At 61.1% G+C, this 19,679-nt stretch overlaps 1 protein-coding gene across 19 annotated transcripts; it reads left to right on the top strand.

The window, feature by feature from the left end:
- The first annotated feature begins 2,907 nt into the window (after nucleotides 1-2,907).
- Nucleotides 2,908-19,676, top strand: ZBTB7B (zinc finger and BTB domain containing 7B). Of its 19 annotated transcripts, none has more exons than XM_063812846.1 (7): nucleotides 3,746-3,840; nucleotides 3,998-4,098; nucleotides 11,408-11,547; nucleotides 12,066-12,165; nucleotides 15,162-15,240; nucleotides 15,803-16,962; nucleotides 17,368-19,676. In XM_063812846.1, exons 6-7 carry the CDS (start codon nucleotides 15,809-15,811, stop codon nucleotides 17,831-17,833), a joined length of 1,620 nt encoding a protein of 539 aa, XP_063668916.1. In that variant the 5' UTR covers nucleotides 3,746-3,840; nucleotides 3,998-4,098; nucleotides 11,408-11,547; nucleotides 12,066-12,165; nucleotides 15,162-15,240; nucleotides 15,803-15,808; the 3' UTR covers nucleotides 17,834-19,676. The 19 variants fall into 19 exon arrangements, with proteins under 19 accessions (XP_063668892.1, XP_063668922.1, XP_063668914.1 ...); XM_063812849.1 differs by having other exon boundaries at nucleotides 3,773-3,823; XM_063812844.1 differs by lacking the exons at nucleotides 3,746-3,840; nucleotides 15,162-15,240 and adding an exon at nucleotides 2,944-3,359.
- The last annotated feature ends 3 nt before the right edge of the window (nucleotides 19,677-19,679 follow it).

Genomic DNA, 19,679 nt, shown 5'->3' with positions numbered 1-19,679 from the left:
ACTACAGGCGTGTGCCACCACGACTGGCTAATTTTTGTATTTTTACTAGAGACAGGGTTTCACCATGTTGGTTAGGCTGGTCTCGAACTCCTGACCTCAGGTGTTCCACCCGCCTCTGCCTCCCAAAGTGTTGAGATTACAGGCAAGAGCCACCGCGCCCGGCATGGGCATAGGCTCTTATTTGCATCCTATTTACATCTGTCTTGCATGTGAGTTATTTCCCCCCACCCAACTTTCTCAGTTACTCTCAGACTCTAGAGTGTTCGCCAGCCTTGGAGCGTACCCGTTCCTCCAGCCATTCTTCGGCCTCAGTTCCTTTCCATCATTCGCCCTCAGGCCTTCGCCTACCCCAGCTTCAAAGAAGCGACCGTAACCTCCTAGCTGGCTGGGTTCGAGAAGCCGGGGACCTGCGCCTCCTGGTGGCTGATCGGAGGGAGGCTGAGTGCAGAGGGGTTGTCTCGCCTTCTCTGGGACGTGGAGTTTTGGAAACTGTTCCCCTGAGCTTCCTGAAGCTAAATTTGCCTCCCCCGGCCTTGGGGGGCGCAGAGATCCCGGCGGCGATTAGCGCTGCGCGGCAGCCGGCTCCAACCCAGAGGCCCGGAATAGGCGCGGAGTTATAAATAGTACCACCCGCAGGTGTTGGGGGGAGTCGGCGGGAGGGGGGTACCCCTGGCGGCCACGGCCCCTTCAGGTGGGTTGGGCGGTCGCGGTGGGAGCGCTGGGGGGCGGGGGGCGTGGGGGGTCTGCGGTCTGAGCGCCCCCAGCGGTTTCCTGGGCGGCGGGTTTTTCGAGGGAAGCGGAGGCAACGGAGGATGGGGGGGAGCAGCGGAGAAGAGGTGGGCGCCTGGCGCAGGCTGACGCTCCGCTTGCAGCTCAGCCCCCCACATTCCGAAACAGGCCCCCAGACCCACTCACGCAGGACCCCGCCCAGGCAAAGCCTCGCCTTTCTTAACACCTGAAGGCCTCATTCCCCCAGGTTCTGCAAGCATCTAACTTCTATGCTTCTACCCTTCGGCGCACGTGGCCCGGCCAGTCCGCGCACCTGGCCGTCATTCCGAGTCGCTGTCCCCAGCCCCAGGTATTCAGTCCTCCCACTCGGGGCTTTCATTCCTCTCTTAGGGTAAACACTTCCTTCTCTGGGTATTTGTCCAACTCGTGCTACTCTCCCCAAATTTAAAGTCTAGCTGGTCACCTAAAAATTTAAATCTTAACATGCGGATCTGGGACGCTCCCCTATCCCCAGGCGGCCCCTGCAGGCCCCTCACTTGCCCTCCAGCTCCCAGTTCCAGTCTGGGCCTGGTGGCGGGGCGGGGGCGGCCGGCCCCTGGGGCCCAGCAGGGGTTTCATGGGAGGGGGCGGGGTCCCCAGTCAGCGTTTCTCTGCCGCCGCTGTTTCAGTCGTTTGGCGTGGTTAGGGGTTGGGGTAAGAGGGAATTTCAAGTAGGGGTTCCCCGCTCCGATTTCTGAGTAAGGAGGGGAGCTTATTTGCACCAGGAGAAAAAGAGAGACAAGGGAGGGTGGGCGTCACTGAGGAACTAACTGCGGGTTCCAGGACCATTGGGAATGAGGTGAGGAGTGGCAATCTAGCCGCAGAAAGATCAGTCATGTTCAGCCAGACGCAGAACGCGACCCTCAAACATGGGGGAAGTTGGGCGAGGCGAGCCTGAGGCACTGGGCACCTTTCGAGTTTCTGTACCCAAAGGCTGGTGCCAGGGAGCTGGTGCTCTGGAAGCCCTGGCTCTGCCCTCCCCGGGCAACGTTCCCACCCCCCCCCCCCGCCCCCCGCCCCCCGCCCCCCGCCCCCTGCCCCCTGCCCCCTGCCCCCTTTCCTTGGCTATCCTCCTTCCTCCCCAAAGCAGCCCCCTCTCCATTTCACTTGTGGCACTGCCGCCTAGCCCCTAGCACAGCCCTTCACCAGGCCTGCACGACCCAGACGGCTGGAGTAGGAAGGGGAAAACCCCGGCCTGGACCCCACCGGCTCCGGGCCCCTCCGGACCAGGATCTGTCCGGCGGGGCTGAGAAGAAAACCCGGAGCAGTGATCAGCCTCGCGACCCAAGGGGGTCAGGGACGATAGGAAAACCCGGAGCGGATTACTCGAGCCAGAGCGCCCCATGCCTGCCGCTACCTCCTCCTTCCTATAGCCCCCCTAATTCTCCAGTGAGATAATGTCTGGGGTGGGGGGCTGTTTGGTTTGGCCTGAGCCCTCAGGGGCGCCTCACACTTTCCGCCCCTGGCTGGGGCGCAGGGCAGCGGCCCCGAGGCTGAGTCACGGCCCGGCGCGGAGAGGGAGAGAGGGAGAAAGAGGGAGGGAGGGACCTGGACTCCGCCCCTCGTGCGCCGGGATCCCGGGTCAGCCCGGGTGAGGGCCAGGGCCCCCCTGGCGCCGCCCATTGTGGTCCAACAGGTTGAGCTGGTGTCCCGAGAAGCCACCTGCTGGAAAGGGAGGGAGGCCCCCTGCGGAGGGGGGTTGGGAGGGGAAAGCGAGTCCGACCCGGTTCGGCCTGGCTTGTCGCAGGGGAGCCAAACCTGGCCCTAGGTAGCCGGATTTGATTCCATTTGACACTAGTGGGAGGGGCCCTTTGGTGTACGCAGCTCCGCAGGCTCAGTCAGAAACATCCTTCACCCGCTACCTTTCTCAGTTGGGGGGCTCCTAAGTATTTATCCCGGTCCTCCCCAAAACCTACACATACCACACATCCCAAAACATCCAGGCACCCCTCGCCACCTGGGTCTCTCAGCGAATTCATGTCAAGCTATCCCTCCTCGGTGGAGACTCAGTTTCTCCACTTAGGGAACCCGCGGGATGGAGGTGGGGAGCAAAAGCGTCGGCGCGCCCCCTCCCCCTTCGCAGACTGGGCCCCTCCCCTCCGACAATGCCAAGGCCGCAGCGGGCACTGGCGACTGCACAGAGGCTGCTTGCCTGGGGCGCCCTTCCCTCCCCGCGGGGCACCGTCACGCGTGGGGAGGGACGCAGGGCGCCCGCAGGCTCAACTCCCCGGCTCCCTCCGAGAGGGGGTGGGGCGTAGGGGCCGGAGCCGAAGGCCTGGTGGCTCCCCCTCCCCCTCCCTTCTAGGTCCCTGACCTGATTACAGCCCCTCACGGGACCCCCTCCCTCAAGACCCTAAGTCCCCAATTCACCCCCACCCAGCCTATCCCTAACCTCTCATACCCTTCCCTCCTGAGGTCCTGACCCTACAGAAGCCCCTCTTGAAGGAGAGGGAGCCCCTGTAGGGGGTGCTCGATTCCCTGGCCGCTGCGGACACTGCCCCCTCCCCCCTCCTCTCCAGGTTCCAGGCCAGCCCCTCGGCTCCGCCCCCTCCCTGGACGAACGCAAGGCGAGACCTACTGGAGATGAGCGGGTATTCAGGCCAATGAGCGGACAGGGCGGTGGCGTGCAGGGGGCGGGCAGAGCAGCAGCAAAGGGCTGGATGGGGGCCGGGGGCGGAGTTTGAGTTAAGGTGGACTGGGAGAGATAGGGGCAGGAGAAAGGGGGGGGAGAGAGGGACCGCGGCAGGTGAAGGGAGACAGAGAGAAGGAAAGAAGGAGGGAAAGGAGGAGGGTGGGAAAGGCTAGGAGAGCTAAGTAAGAGTTTGGAGAAGGGGACAAAAAAGGAGGGAGGGACCCATCTGCGCTCTGCAGGGACTGGCTGGACGAAGGGGTTGAAGTTTATGTCCTTATTGGGCGGAGGGAGGGGGCCTGGGGGGGCGGGTGAAAAACCAGGAAGTGACAGAGGGTGTTGCTAAGTGTTGGGGGGGGAGTTTGGGGGGTGGCAGGGGCGGGGGGAGGGAGGGGAGGGATGGGGGGAAAGCAAGCTGGAGGACAGGTGAGACAGCAGGACAGGTGAGGCGGGCCCTGGGGGGGGGGGCGGGTGGGAGCCAGGTGAATGTACGGCTCTTGGCGGCCGAGGGGGGGCGGGCGGCAGGAGGAGGCAGAGGGCGGCGGAGGAGGAGCCCCCCAGCAGCGAGCGGCGAGCAACTGACCGCGGCCTTCTGACCAGGACCGGAGCAGGGCCCCAAGCCCCCGGGCCTGGTGGGGGACGCGCTTCTTCCCACACTGTGAGCCTCAGCAGCTCCAGCCAGCGGACCCGACGGCTGAGAGGTGAGTGTACCCCACTTTTGTCTCCTGGCTCGGGGTTCACTAGGCTCGAGACTACTGCAGTGTCCTTCGTCCGTCCTGTAAGTGGGACCCCCACATACACACGCATGCAGATCACATTCCCACCACTCCCCTTCCCTGTGCTTTCCCAACACCCCGGGTCTCTGGAATTGGTTTTAACTGAGAGGAAAGACAGAGAAGGAACTGCGGATGCCCCCCAACCCTAGGCGGAGGGTCCCCAGAAAGTTTATCTGCACTTCTCCTGGGATCAGACAGACAGACGGCTTCGGGATGGAGAGGGGGTGAGGCGACGCTGAGCGTTCCCCCAGTCTCCTTCGTGACTTTAGGGGGAGACCCCAGACCGGACTGAGTTGAGGGAATGGAAACGCTGACGGACTCTAACTAGGACAACGCGCACCCCCCCCACCCCGCGCCCCCTGGCGCGGTGGGTTGGCCCCAGGCCAGTTGCATGGGGGTTGGGGGGGCGCAGGAGGAGCCGCGGCTTGGGGGAAAGTTACCGGCTGGACTATTCGGTTTCTTGCGCTTCCAGAGCCGCGCTCTCTCCAGCGGTAGTGGGGCTCAGCAACAACCTCTGAACCGACATAGAACGACCGCTCTCTTCCCTGCCCCTCAATCCCACTCCCTTCCTTCAGGCTCCAGTCCCGCCGCTACCTTTTCCACGCCAGCTCATGCCCCCAGAACCCAAGAGCGAGGGCGGGTGACTAGGAAGAATTCTACCTACTACCCGTCCCCCCACCGGCGCCGGCGCACCTGCCCCAGCCCAGAGTGGGGGTCGCTACTGTGTTGTTGTAGAACCTACAGAGTGCGCCTGGCAGAAGGCTGCCATTCAAAGGGGTGGGGGGCGCTGCTTTCAATTTCCAGCTTTCTCTCCCTCCTCCCACCCCATCCCAAGTAAGAGAGCGACGTGTCCCGGCCAGAGCGACGTGGGGGCGGGAGTGGGGGGGCGGCGTGGGCAGCGGGTTGTGCCCGGACACGTGCCTGCCCAGGCGCCCCGGCCCTGCTGGTGTTTAGAGAGAGGGCGGGTCCCCTGCCCCCCGCCCCGCACAACCCCCACGTATCAAAGGGCGGCTGAGACGTGGTGAGACCTCGGGGCGCCCTGGGGGGCAGGGGGGCGGGGAGCCTGGGTCCGGAGCAGGGGAGGGGCAGAGGCGCCGGTGCTAGCTGACCCACAGGAAACGAGCGCTGCTGACCTAGTTTGGGACACCGGAAGTGGGTGCTGGGGAGAGGGGGAGACCGGCAGGCTGTCCAGGCTTCCGGGCCAGGTGGAGGGTGTTCTTGAATTGACCCCCGCCCGAATGCCTTGGAGACCCCTAGCTGCAGCCGAGAATGGGAATGAGTCAGCGCAGCTATTCCCCCTTCCCCCAACTTATTCCTGGAGGAGGGAGACCGCTTATCAGGGACGGGGGAACCAGATTGGGCTGTGAGGGGTTAAAGCAGGATGGGAACTGTCTGGTCCCTAAGGGAGTATGTGTGAGTGTGGGGATGAGGCCTGGAGGATTATGGGGTTGCCTCCTGCTGCCCCACACACACCAACTGGTTTGGTCACCCCTGTACCCGCCTGGCACTGCTGGGAGAGCTGGCATGGAGTGGACATCAGGTTGGGGAGGAGAGAGTGGGCATAAGGAGTGTTGTGCTGCGCTAGAGAGGGACATATGTGTGACTATGTCTGGATGATAGTTAGTGTTCCTCCTTAGTGGTAACTGGGGAGAAGGGTAGGGGGCTCCCCCTGGAGCAGCTGATGAAACAAGGAGAAATCTCTGTCAGTGCCTCTGTCCCTGGCCCCAGGGACCCCAGCTCCCCCAGCGTGCCTCTGTTACATGGTTGCTGTGGGCACAACACAACCTGCTGGCACCCCCAGACACTGTCCCCTCCCTTGGGTACCACACACCCCCAGCCTTGGCACAGGGGTCAAAAAGGGGTTAATACCACCAGAATGGGGCTCTGGGGAAGAAAGAAGGCAGTGCCCACTAGGCTCAGGTGTCAAGGAGACAGGCTTGCTCTAATGGGACTCTCATCACTACTCAGTTCTGGCTGATGTAGACCCCAGTGTCTGGAAGACAGGTGCTGTCCCCTTCTTCTTCCCCATGGTGCCCCCTGGCACCCAGGGCCCCCAGCTCCTCCTTGGCCTAGTGCCTGCCCAGGGAGGGTGCGGCGGGCAGCGGGGGCTGGGCTAACAATGCACCATCAGGCCCTTTGTGTGCCTGCACTTGGCACCCTGGGGAAGGGTGGGGGAGGGGGCCCAGCAGGCATGGGGGGCGGAGCGCTCTGGGGTGGGGACAGTGAAGGCTGGGGGAGAGAAGCAAATGAAAGCAGGTGGGGAGGAAAGGGAAGTAGGTCAGATAGGGTGCCAGCCCCCCATTCCAAGCCAAGGCTGAGAGAACCAGCCCCTGATCCTATGGCTGCCTGGATGGCATCAGACTGAGGGACAGCCTAGGACTGGGCATTTGGGGTCAGAAGTCACTGCCCAGGGGACTGCTCAGATGGAGGAGGTTTGGCCTGGTACTGCCCCCTTCTTAATGGCTGAGAGACCCAATTCTTCTGGCCCAAGACCAAGGCCCCAAGATGAGTAGTGAATGGGCTCCAGGCAGGGCACTGCCCTCTGACAGAAGCCTCTGGGCCTGCTGCGGGGCTTCCTGCCTCTGCCCCGCTTGGCTCCCTGACCTTCCTGAGAGTTAAGACTGCCCTGACACCAGGCCTTAGGGCCTATGCCTGTTTTGGCCTAGGGCGGGAGAGAACAGTGGGGGAGGAAGGTGGGGACAGGCAGATGGATAGGACCCTGGCATGGGGTGTGCCCGCCCTGGCCTCTTCCCCCTCCTTGTGCTGAGTAAACTCGTGAGTAAACTTGACGTTTTGCCCGGACAGTTTGAAGTTGCCTCGCTGCCCCCTCCCCCCCACTCTTGCCAACACAGAAGCGGCCAGGCGCCAAGGCGGGCCCGGGGGACTGGGAGGAAGGGGATAGAGCTGCTGTCATCCACCATCAAGTGTTTGGTGGGGTGGGGACAAGAAAGACCCCCATACCCAGCCAGGCCTAGGTCTTGGCAAGAGTCTTGGCTGGGGCCTGCCAGCATCTGTCCCAGAGCCCTGGGGAGCCCAGGAAAAGTGGCTTCAAAGCAGGTCCTCTGCCCACTTCTGACTTCCACCTCTACTAGGGAAAGGCACCCAGCTACCACCTGGCCCCCTGAGTTGCCATCTTTAATATTCACTGGCACAGGGACAAAGCTACCTTTAACAAATTCCCCAGGGAGACCAGAGAGGGCTGCCCTCTTCATCCTGTCCCACAGTTTGGGATGGACATCTTAGCCCTCTCTTCCCTGAGGCCTCCAGATGCCATGGTTCTGCTATGGAGGATAGCATTCTCATTTGCCAGCACTTGCCCTGACCACATCTGGGCCTAACCCCACATATACCTCTACCATATTCACCATCAGGCCTAGCCCTGATCTCCCCAAACCCCTTCCTTTGCCTGCTATCTTCCCCAGAACCAGGTCAGCCTTCAGAGCTTCCCAGTCAGCAAATACCTGTGCCAGATTCAGGGGTCGAAGGTGCCCCAGGCAAAAGAGGGCTGATGGCAGGCAAATGAAACAGTGATCCCCCATAAATATATCAATTTGCTATCTTTTGACATCACTGATCCTCTTCTTCCTCCCAGGCCAACAGAATGACATGGGGAAATGCCATCCCAGTCCCTGACAGGCCTCAGAGTGGGGCTCCCCCAGGCCCTTACTTTCGACCTCATGTCTCTGGCTTCAGTTTCCTTCCTGTTTCCACCGTCCCCCCAACTCCTCCCCACCCATATGCCCCTTTCAACAGACATCCTCTCCTCCTTCCTTCCTCCTTTCCTCCCCCTTTGCCTGGGAGCAGGGGTCCTCTTTCCTCCACCATGGACATCCTAGCCTTTTACCTCTTCTTAAACCTAGCCCCCTTGGAGATTCATGACCAAGTCATCTGCCCTTCTCACCCATCAGCAAGGCTCTGGGGAAGAGGAGAACCCAGAGCTTCTTAAGGGGGACTACAACTCCCAAGGTACATACAAAGCAATTGTGGTGCACACTGGGAGTTGTAGTCCTTGAGCTCTCAATTTGGCTGAGTCTGGAAGTGTTTCTGGATGAGGGTGAAAGCCAGAACTGGGATGGGTTGGAATGTGGGTACCCTCTGCATCCCCCCACTTTATTCTTGCTATCGCATTGCCATGGGATGCTGTGTACCTATGATTGACATCCATCTCCCTTGCTGAGACATGCTACCCGTCCTCACCTTAGGGCCCCACCCAAAAGATGCCCACACCCTGTCCTGCTGCCCCTGGCAGGGGTGAAACAGAGGGGCCCCATGAACTCCCTCCCTGCCCCCTGCCCTCTAGGCTGGTTCCCTCCCTTTATGGGGATCAAAGGGCAGAGAGCAGCCCCACCCCACTCCCTCGCAGGCTGCAGGCACTAGGGCTCTCAGGAATTGCAGGGACTTTGGTGCCCAAGCAAATGCTTGGGCAGGGGGAATGCCGGGAGGTTGGCACCTGGTGGTAGGGAGAGACACTGGCCCCCACCCTGGGGTGTGGAGCCTTCATTAACTACTCACAGGGCTGTCCATTGCCTGCTAGGCTCTCTCTGTGTAGGCCCTGACCAGTGTGCTACCTTTTGAGGAGGTGGTTTGAGAACAGGGTCTTAGGCCTTATCTGTAGGGCCTAGGGGCCTGGGCCCGTCTGGCTGGCACCAAGGCACAGGGTGACCCTCCCCCACCTCAGGCCCACAGTTGGCATGGGGCGCTGGGAGCAGGGGGGTAGGAGGGAGAGGAGGGCAGGACTGCCAGCATCCTGGTGGGTAGGTGCCAACCGGGCCGGGAGCTGGTGAGGGGCAGCAGGCCAGCGGCATTGAGCCAGCAGCTGTTGGGGGAAAGGGGAGGGGATACTTTAGGGGGCATTTCTATGGTACCCCCAAGCCTAGCAGGATTTGGGATGGCCTAGTGTCTGGGGGTCACTAGAGCACCCCTCATTCCAGGAATAAGGGACCCCAGGAGTTGTTTAAGTGAAATTTGGTGGCCCATCCATGTCTGGGCTCAGAGCTCTCCTGAGTTGCCCCTCAGGCCCAGGCGGGTCCCACCCAACCGGCCAGGGTGGCAGCAGCTTGCGCAAGGGGTGGGGCTAGGCGCTTCCCAGCAGATGCCCCCTCCCAGCTCCTTCCTCTTTCGGTGCCCACAGCTCCCCCAATCTGTCTATCCCCCTCAGGCCAGCTCTGTTCCCCCTGATCCCCTTGGCTATTGGGGGCTGGCATGAGTGCTGCCCCCTGGCCTGGTTGGCAGGGGTTGGCACCCGGGCGAGGAACTGTGGTATGTGAGTGGGTTTGGGGTGAGGCTATGGGGAGGGCGGGGTGCCGCCTTGCCCAGCCCCTGAGGGCCCCAGCCCAGTACAGGGTAGGGAGAATTCGGCCAGCTCCCAGGGGGACTGAGGAGCCTGCTGGGGTCTAGAGGGCTTCCTTGTGGTCCCCATCCCACATACTCTGAGGGGCTGGGACCCAGGCACCTGTCACCCCTGGCACTGACTGTCCAGGGTTCCCCTCCTCCCTCTTCTAGCCACGGCTGCCTCCGTCCCCTCCCCTCCCTTCTTCCTTCTCCTGGTCCCACCTCCAGTAGCCTCTCCCATTGCTCCTCCTCATCTCTGTCCTCCTGGACTGTCCCAGCTCCTACCTTTCCTACCCCTCACCTTTTTCCTCTTTTAGGACTGAGTAAGGACAGGAGTGGGTGGGTTCTGCTGGGGCTTCAGGCACCACAGGCAGAGACTCTGGGCCCTCTCCCACGCCGCCAGCCCTCCGGTAACCCCTCCCTCCAAGCTGGGGGGAGGGGGGACAGCACCCAGAGGGTTAAGGCTGTAGGGGGGAGGGGCTGGGCCAGGTCGTGGGCGGCCCCTTTGAAGGAGGGAGCTGGAGCGGGGAACAGCCACCCTACCTCCCCCCAAGCCTGGCCCTCCCCCACCTGTCCCAACCTGCTGCCCCCAGGGGCCAGGAGGAGTTGCCGCCAGGCCCCTCAGCGTTCAGGTGAGTAGGCCCTGCTCTGGCTTGGGAGATCAGGCCCCAGGGGGGCTTGGAGGCCTAGAATTAGCCAAGGGTCAGAGGACTGAAAAACAGGTCAGGAAGAGGGTGCCCAGACTTCACAAGAGAGTTTAGGGAACTGAGGGCTTGAGAAGCGGGAATGTGGGGAGGCCTCAGTGTTTAAGGGGACCCGAGCAGATCAGGAGAGGCAGAAGAGGGGCCTATAGGGACTGAGTGATTGCTGGGCCAGGCCAGGAGGCTGGACAGGCTGGCAGAGAGCCGGGCTCCAGAGATCGGGCTGGGGTGTCCTCTGGGGCTGGGGGGCTCAGGTTTCTGCTGGCGGCTTGGCGGGTGTGGGGTTACCAGCCAGCTCGGTTACCCAGCCGGAGACACTAGGCTGGGGGGGAGGGGGTGGGCACAGGGCAGACCCTGGCACCTTGTGCGGTCTCCTCAGGCCCTAAGGGGAGCTGGCACTGTCCAGGCAGACCCTGCTGAGAATCCTGATGGCCAGAGTCTGTCCAAGTGGACAATTGCCTGGTCCAGGGTGGGCACCCTCCGGGGAAAGTCCAGCAGCTCCAGGGCTGGAAACTCTGACGGGCAGAGAGGCACAGGTTGTCCCCCCACCCCCACCCCACATCCGCTCTCGCTGCAAACCCCCCTCCACCACTCATTCTCCCCAACTGGCTCCCAAATTGTGGTCCCCTGCTTCATCCAAAAGTGGGGTGTGGGTGCCCTAAACTCAACCATCTTTTGGCAAGACCAGGCATTGGAAGGCAGGCCTGGTCCCTGATTTAATTCCTCTGCGGCTCTCCACTCCTCATATGCCTGGGGAGAAGGGAATGGATGCTTGGAGCAGGGGGCCAATGGAGAAAGTGGAGAAGTTTGAGCAAGAGAGAACCAAGGGGAAGAGAAAGGAGAGGCAGGGACAGTTCCTGGGAGGAGGCCTAGGGACACTGATGGGGTGGAGAGGATGCGGAGTTCAGGGAGGGCTGAAGGAAGGAAAGCAAAGGGTGGACTTGTGGAGGGAAGACAAGGGTCGGAGGAGGCAATGAGGGGACAGAATCAGGGGGCCAAGAGAGGGGCAAGAGTGAGGGCTGGATGATGGCAGGGAATACCCAAAGGTGGCGGCGCTAAGGCTGAGAGAGTTGCCCCCATTCCTTCCTCCGCCATCTTTTATCTTCCTCATATTTCCCTTGATGGGGACTAAGGGGCTATGGGCAAGGGCTGGTGTCATGGAAAGAAAATGTAGGGAAGCATTAAGGTCTCCCTCATTTCAGGAGCCCCAGAACCAGGACTGGGGGATTTGGAGCTGGGCAGAGACTTAACCCCCACAGCACCGGGAAGCAGCCAACTCCCCTCGCCTCCTTCCCCCTTCGTGGCTTGCGGTCTCTCTTCCCCGCCTCGGCCCCCAGGAAGTGTGAGTGCTGGGGGTGGTGAGGTTAGGAGGGGGAAGCGTCATATGGGGGATGGGGAAGGCATGCACAAGCTTGGAGGGGCTGGGGTGGGGAGAGAAGGGCTCCATAAATGTCAGAGCATCCCTGGGCAGAGAACCTCTTCTTTGAAGCCCTTCTAGTCCTCATGTGAGAAGAGGCTCAGCCCCTTTACTTTCCCTCCCCAACTGGGCAATCCAGATGGCTGCAGCTCCTGGGCCCCAGAGGCCCTGGGAAGCGGTGGGGGAAGCTGGAGAACAAGGATTCCTGGGTCCCTTAGGACTTTGGACTGGCTGTCCAATTTCCCCACCCCCCTGGTCCAGACGCAGGCCAAAGCCATGGCTTCGTGCAAACTTAGCTCCAAAAAAACAGGAAGAGAACCTGAGGCTGGAGTTGGGGTGGGGGGGTGGAGGGAGAAAGGAGACAGAAGTAAGGGGGAGGGGTGGCCAGCCAAGGCACCAGGAGCGTTGGGAAGAGCCTCAGGTCTCTCCATCATCCCTGGCAGGAAGATGTTACAGCCTGGTCCTCATCCTCCCTCACCCCAAGCTGCTGCTCCTGGAGAAGCCTGGCCAGGCCCCTCTCAGGCTCCCTGGCAGAGCCTAGAGGTAGGGGCCTTGGAACCTGGGGAGGGGGGGCTCTGTGTGCCTGTGTCCCAGGCCCATATCTATTTTCTCCGCTGCTAATCCTGGTTCCGCCTGCTGCCCCCCACACTAAGCCTCACTCCCCTAATCCCCAGGGTGGGGGAAAGGGGGGTCAGCTTTACTCAGCTGCCCTGTTCAGGGCCTGCTATCCCTGCCCTTCGGCTGGCTCAAGCCAGCAGTGTTGGCCTTCGTGGCCCCCAGCCCTGCACTGGACCCTGCCTGAGGTCAGCACCTGGAAAGAGTTCCCATCTCCCTTTTCTTTCCAAGACCAGGCCAGTGGCCTCCACCTTTTGGTTTCTTGGTGCCGGACATACCCTGCCAGGTGCCCTTGAGCACTGAAGGGTAGGTGATAGGCACTCCCACCTTTACCCCCTCCCAACTTTCTCACCCTGAAGTCTTCCCCCAACCAAGGACAGGGCAGGCTTGACTCAGGGCCCAGTTTCAAGAGAGCTGCCCACCGGCTTGGCCGGTCTAGCAGGCCTGACAGTGAGGGGAGCCTGGGGGGGTGGCGGGAAAGAGGGGAGTGATGGGGTGGGGCCCCCAGTTCTTCCCCCTACCAGGCAAACAGACCAAACAGACCTTGCCCGGTTCCCTGGCACAACTGCACCCCCAACCACCACACACACCCATGCCCACAAGGTCTTAGCAAGAGGGGGCATGCCAGATTGGGTGGGGATGGGCCACCTTCATGGGGCGTCAGGGGACTGGGCCCTCTGGGATGCAGAGGTGGGAAAGGTGCCCAAGGGAGGGTGGGCACCCTGGCACCAGTGCCCTGCCCTGGCAGAAAGAAGGGGGAGGCTTTTGCCCCACCCATCCCTCCCAGATGATGGGTCTAGGAGGGCCCCTTGGCCTGGTTGGCACCACCATAGCTCCAGGTGGCACCTATATTGGCATGGGTGTTAGAGCCCTGGGTAAGGGTTAGGGGAGTTTCCCAGAAGCTAGAGAAGCTTATGAACACCCTCTCCTTCCCACACATGTCCTCTGCCTCTCCCCCTCTTTCATTGCTACCTCTTGGCCATGGGCATTGGATTTGGGCCTAAGGAGTTAAACACCCACCCTTGCCCAATCCCTGTGTGAGTTGCGTGGTGAACGAGCCTGAGCCTGTGACCTGACAGTGAGGTCAGCCAATCAGCGCCCCCACCACACCAAGTTGCCACGGAGACCGGCCCTGGGGTGGGAGAAAGGAGGCGGGTTTAGCAGCGGGAATGGGTGGGGTGGGCAGGGAAGGAGGGAGAGGGATGGGGTGAGCCACGTGCCTGCCAGTGCCCAGCTCCCAGCCAATGGACAGCGAGGACAGCCCCACCCATCCCCCTTAGGAGGGACAGGATCCACTTGGGCCCAGGAGGGTGCCTACTGCTGCTTAAGTAGCTGCAGCCACTGTTGCTGCTGCTCCTCCTGCTGCTGCTGCTGCCCACCTGGTTTTTGTTTGTTCCCAAGTCTGGGGGCCATTTGCCACTTGTACCATTTGTAAAGTACAGGCAGGAGGATTAAAGGGAGCAGGGAGAGCTCCCAGATGGCTTGGTTCCTAGGGAGAGAAGTGGTTTGCGGACTTAAGGTGGGAACAGCTGAGCTATCTAAGGGTGCCTAGAGGTGGCTTACAAGCAAAGAAGGACATGCGGGTGCTGCTCACCCAAGGTTTCTGTGCAGGAGCCCTGGCCTTGCAATGAAGAGGGCAGGCAGGGAGGCAGACACAGAGAATGCACTTCTTGTGTCCTAAAGAGGAAATTTGTGGCTTGACTCCCCCATTCACCCCCCCACCCAAAAAAAAAAACCTTTCCCCATCAATGGCCAGGTCTGAACAGCTGCTGGAGTGGCAGAGGGGACACTGACAAAATGTCAGTGGGACTTGCCTTAGGGATCATCTGGGCCAGTCTTTAATATTACATATGAGGAACAGGCTTCCTCAGGAAAGGAAGTGACTTGTCCAAAGTCATGTAGCTAGTAGTAGCTTGGTTCCCTCAGGGTGATTTGAGGGAGGGAGGCAGACCTGTCCCCAAGTAGTTTTCTTAACAGAGACCATCTGTATAGTGGAATCTGACCCCAGGCTAGGCCAAGGCCAGAACATTTATCGAATCCCCACTGCATATCAGGCATTGTGCCATATTTGGTCTCATTTAACCCTCACCACAACCCTAGGAGTCAGGTGGAATTATCCTATGTTACAGACGAGGAAGGCGGCTCAGAGATTAAATCACTTGTTTAAGGTCATGGAGCTAACTGGTGGCAGAGACAGGATTCAAACTCAAGCCTGGCTGACTCCAGAGCCCAGTTCTTTCCAGGCCCCAGCACTGTCTCCAGTTGCTCCAGACCCACAAAATGTCAGGGCTGAAGGTCTGAGCCATTGGGGCCACTACTTCCACCCCCTCCTTGCACAGCTGAGGAAATGGAAGCATAGAGAGAAATGACTTTCCCAAGGTCATTCAGCAAGACAGTAGCAGAGCCAGGATTTAAAGCAGGTCTCACCCCCTTCCAGGCCCCAACCCCTGCCGACACCTCTGCCAGCCTTGGTGCTCTGCACCCACCTCCTGGCTGCTCTGCACCCACCTCCTGTGGCTGGGCCTTGGAGGGTAAAGGATAGAGAGCAGGACCAAGGCCTTCTGGAGACGGGGCTCTCCTGGAATAGGGAGGGAGGGGTGGCAGTAGCTGAGGGGGAGGTGGGGGGTGGGACTGGAACTTGGCCTATTGGCAGTGGGGGAGGGGGCGGGGGCGATGCTTATCTGTGCGGGGCAGGAAGCACCCGCGCCAGCCAGTGACACCCCAGCAAAGGGTGGCTGCTCCTTGGCCCCATGGGGGAGGGGAGGATGTGGGGGGAGGGATGCTGGGAGCTGTGTTTCCCGTTTGGCCTGGAGAAGCGGGGGATCTAGAAGGGGAGATGAACTTTTGGTAGCCAGGGGAGGGGCAAGAGGAGGAAGAGGATGATGCTTGGAAGCTGCCTTCTCTTGTTTGCATATGTTTTACAGTGTCCTAACCGCTTTGGAGAGCGATAACTTGAGTTAAAGCACCTGTCTGTGCCTGGCCTCCAGCAGATCTTGGTCCAGTGTGAGTCTGAACTCTCTCATTGGCCTCTCCCCAGGTTATGAGGAGGTTCCATTACAAAGACTGTTACCTCACTTTTCAAATGACTGAGGCCAGCTGCCAGTACCACCCCCGGTCCTTCAGCCAATTCTTTATGAAGCCTGAACCGGGACCCAGGCATCCTATCTCCCAGTCCACTGCTCCTTCCAAAGAGATGGGGAATGGGGCAGGTGACATAGATGGACCTCTATGAAAGGGCCAGAAAGGCAGGGCTCCTGCTGCCACAGAGGCAGAGTAGAATAGTATAGTGGTTAGGAACAAGGACCGGGCCCACTCCCTGAGTTTGAACACTGTTCTGCACTTAACTTGGAAAATCACTTCACCTGTCTGAACCTCAGTTTCCTTGTCTGTGAAACAGATGATGATCATACTTCAGAGGGTTCTGGAAGATGAAATGAGTGTAAAGTACTCAGAAGGGTGACTGGCATGCAGTCATCCCTCAATAAGTATTGGCTAAAGTTGGTCCTCTTTCCCCAGACCCCTGTGGGCTGAGCGCTCTTAATCTCCCCTCTACTTGACTCTGCAGGAGAAGATGGGGAGCCCCGAGGATGACCTGATTGGGATTCCATTCCCGGACCACAGCAGTGAGCTCCTGAGCTGCCTCAATGAGCAGCGCCAGCTGGGCCACCTATGTGACCTCACCATCCGGACGCAGGGCCTTGAATACCGCACTCACAGGGCTGTGCTAGCTGCCTGTAGCCACTACTTCAAGAAGCTTTTCACTGAGGGCGGTGGCGGAGCTGTCATGGGGGCCGGGGGCAGCGGGACGGCCACTGGGGGAGCAGGGGCCGGTGTGTGTGAGCTGGACTTTGTAGGGCCAGAGGCACTAGGCGCCCTCCTTGAATTTGCCTATACAGCCACACTGACCACCAGCAGCGCCAACATGCCAGCTGTGCTCCAGGCTGCCCGCCTGCTGGAGATCCCGTGTGTCATCGCTGCTTGCATGGAGATTCTGCAGGGCAGTGGGCTAGAAGCTCCCAGCCCGGACGAGGATGACTGTGAGCGAGCCCGCCAGTATCTGGAGGCCTTTGCCACAGCCACGGCCTCTGGAGTTCCCAATGGTGAAGACAGTCCTCCACAGGTGCCCCTCCCACCACCTCCGCCACCGCCACCTCGGCCTGTTGCCCGCCGCAGCCGCAAGCCCCGGAAAGCTTTCCTGCAAACCAAGGGGGCCAGAGCAAACCACCTAGTCCCTGAGGTGCCCACAGTGCCCGCCCATCCCTTGACCTATGAGGAGGAGGAGGTGGCGGGCAGAGTGGGCAGCAGTGGGGGCAGTGGGCCGGGGGACAGCTACAGCCCTCCCACAGGAACTGCCTCCCCTCCTGAGGGGCCCCAGAGCTACGAACCCTATGAGGGTGAGGAAGAAGAAGAGGAGCTGGTATATCCCCCAGCCTATGGGCTGGCGCAGGGTGGCGGGCCCCCGCTGTCCCCAGAGGAGCTGGGCTCAGATGAGGATGCCATCGATCCTGACCTGATGGCCTACCTAAGCTCCCTGCACCAGGACAACCTGGCACCAGGCCTGGACAGCCAAGACAAGCTGGTGCGCAAACGCCGCTCCCAGATGCCTCAGGAGTGCCCTGTCTGCCACAAGATCATCCATGGGGCAGGCAAACTGCCTCGCCACATGAGGACCCACACAGGCGAGAAGCCCTTTGCCTGTGAGGTCTGCGGTGTTCGATTCACCAGGTGAGCAGCAAGTGGGGAAGGGCCCGGCAGGGGCCATGGGTAGGGGACAGGGTGGGAGGAGATGGGGAAGAAGTTAGGAGACCCGAGGTGGAGGTAGGTGGTCCTGGAGGGACTGGGGCATGGGTGGGTTACTGGAGTGAGGAGAGCAGAAGAAAACAAGCCAGCAGGGGGTGGATCTGGAGCATGGAGGATTCGGTGCCCAGGAGGGCAGTGCTGGAAGCAGAGGAGTGGATAATGACAAGGCCTAGTTAAGCTAGGGGTGAGCTAGCAGGGTATCTCCTGGGGCAATAGTGGGGTAACAAATGGTGAGGGACAGGGATGGGACAAGGCCAGGGTGGGATGACCAGGAGGAGCCAGGGATCCCATCCTGAACACCTCCCTGCCCCTCACCCCTGCCTGTGCCAGGAACGACAAGCTGAAGATCCACATGCGGAAGCACACGGGAGAGCGCCCCTACTCATGCCCGCACTGCCCAGCCCGCTTCCTGCACAGCTACGACCTCAAGAACCACATGCACCTGCACACGGGGGACCGGCCCTATGAGTGCCACCTGTGCCACAAGGCTTTCGCCAAGGAGGACCACCTGCAGCGCCACCTCAAAGGCCAGAACTGCCTGGAGGTGCGCACCCGACGGCGCCGCAAGGACGATGCACCACCCCACTACCCGCCACCCTCTACCGCTGCTGCATCCCCCGCTGGCCTCGACCTCTCCAATGGCCACCTGGACACCTTCCGCCTCTCTCTAGCTCGATTCTGGGAGCAGTCAGCCCCCACTGGGCCCCCGGTCTCTACCCCAGGGCCCCCTGATGACGATGAGGAGGAAGGGGCACCCACCACACCCCAGGCTGAAGGTGCCATGGAGTCCTCTTAAAGAGGGACGAGGGCCAGACTGAAGCAGCACAAGGCCGGGGACACCCATGCCAAGCAGTGGGAGCACGCAGGACAGACACAGCAGGGGTCTGGGGCACGGAGCCTTGCTGGCATCAGCATCAGCCCTTCCTCCCAGAGCCCTCATTCCAATTCCAAGCTAAGAAGGTATTGGGGCAGAGGCTCCCCAAATTGGGGTGATCCCCCAAGGAGTGATACATATATTGTGTATATATTTACAGCTGTATTGTAAAAGTGGGGTCCCTGTCCCCAGCTGCTCCTGGGGAGTAGAAGCAATAATGTATTTCTGATTTGTGGGTCCCACTTCGGCTATGCGGGTTTCTAGGGGGTGGGGGCTTGGGACCAAAGCCTTGCCCCGCCCCTATGCCCCTTGGGGGTTTTGGCTGTGTAAGGGGGTGAGGGACTGCCCCTCCCTTCCCTTCCGAGACCCCTCCTTCCTGGTTTCTGTTCCTTTTTCCTGGCAGTGAATTATGCAAAGGGGGCCGGCAAAGGAAGGGTAGGTGGGGGAAAGCCAGGTGGAAGCTTGAAAGACTGGGGGACTGGGCCTGTAAGGAAGGAGCCATCCCAGTCCCCCTCCGCCCTGCTCCCGGCGCTGAGTCATGGGGTCGTGGAGAAGGGGGCGGGGTGGCCTGATTGGCTCGCCTGCCCCTGGGGGCAGTAGAGGGGCCCCGCCCAGCTAGGGGAGCCGCTCCGTTCCACTCCCCTCCCTATCCCTCCCTCCCCACGGCCCTGGGCAGGGAATGTCTTGTTCCCGCCGCTCCCTCCCCGGGGCCAGAGGGCAGGGCGGGCCGGGCGGCGTCCTACCCTCTTCTCCTCCTCCCCATCTCCTCCCCGCCCAGGTGCGAGCCGGAGCCGCCGCCACCGCTGCCGCCCCTGACTCACGCCGCCCCCGGGCTGGCGCAGCGAAGGGTGTGGGACAGGGTAAGGGGTTGGAAGAGCCTTGTGGAGAGCGGGCGAGCCGGCGCCATCTGGCGGCCATGCTCTGAGTGGGCGAGCGCCCCCCGCGGCCACTGGAGCGAGCTGTCTTCACGCTCCTCATCCACCCCAGCTGGTGAGCGGCGCCCCCTTGCCAAGGCAGTGGGCACAGAACTTCTCGCTTGGCCGCAGGGGAAGGGGCTGCGGACCTGTGGGAAAGTGATCCCCTTCCCAGATCCTTGCCAGCCGGGCTTCCTGTCAGGCAGGGGAGAATAATCCCCACTCTGCTCTTAGGATTGAATCCACCCCCATTCTGTACATAGCCTCTTCTGTTGGTCTTGTTGAAATCTAGTTTCAGATTTTTAACTACCCAATTCTGCTGGGGGTGGGGGACACCCCCCCTTCCTCGCTGGGTGCTGGACCCCTTTTGCAGCCTGGGCTCTGCCTTGCACTATTTCCCCTTCCTGGCCTGACGGCTCCTCCCCCTCCTTAAAAGGGGCAGGTTCAGGGGCCCGGTGCTCTTCCTCCCTTCCACGCACCCCCATGCCCATTTGCACAGCTGCCCAGGTACCCCTAACAGTGGGGAGGGGTCACAGGGAGGGGGTAGCGGGACCAGTCCCTGTTATCTATTTAAAAAGTGATGATGTAATATATTGGGGTGGCGGGGAGATCGGGTTGTCCTGGGCCTCATCTTAGCATTTCAGGTGATGGGGGGAGCCCAGGGCTGGGGAGACCTGGGGCCCAGCCCCAGAAAGTGGGGACAATGTGGCCTCCCTTCTCCCTACTTTCGGCTTTCCCAGTCAGTGCCTTAGGGGGAGAGGCACTCCCCCCCTCCTATTCCCTTCCCCCCATCCCAACTCCCCCACCTCGGGTGTAAGCGACAGGAAGAAATAATAATAATTTAAGATTCACAC

The sequence above is a fragment of the Pan troglodytes genome, chromosome 1, assembly GCF_028858775.2.
Source record: "Pan troglodytes isolate AG18354 chromosome 1, NHGRI_mPanTro3-v2.0_pri, whole genome shotgun sequence".
NCBI lineage: Eukaryota > Metazoa > Chordata > Mammalia > Primates > Hominidae > Pan > Pan troglodytes.
The sequence above is the reverse complement of the archived record's forward strand: the minus strand, read 5'-3'. Positions and strand labels throughout refer to the sequence as shown.

Coding starts and splice junctions, on each gene's coding strand:
- ZBTB7B (XM_009433000.4), top strand. CDS start 3,797: ATGGGGGGAAAGCAAGCTGGAGGACAGGTGAGACAGCAGGACAG. Junction 3,841..3,997: donor CAGGTGAGACAGCAGGACAG/GTGAGGCGGGCC, acceptor CCTTCTGACCAG/GACCGGAGCAGGGCCCCAAG. Junction 4,099..11,407: donor GCGGACCCGACGGCTGAGAG/GTGAGTGTACCC, acceptor CCCTCATTTCAG/GAGCCCCAGAACCAGGACTG.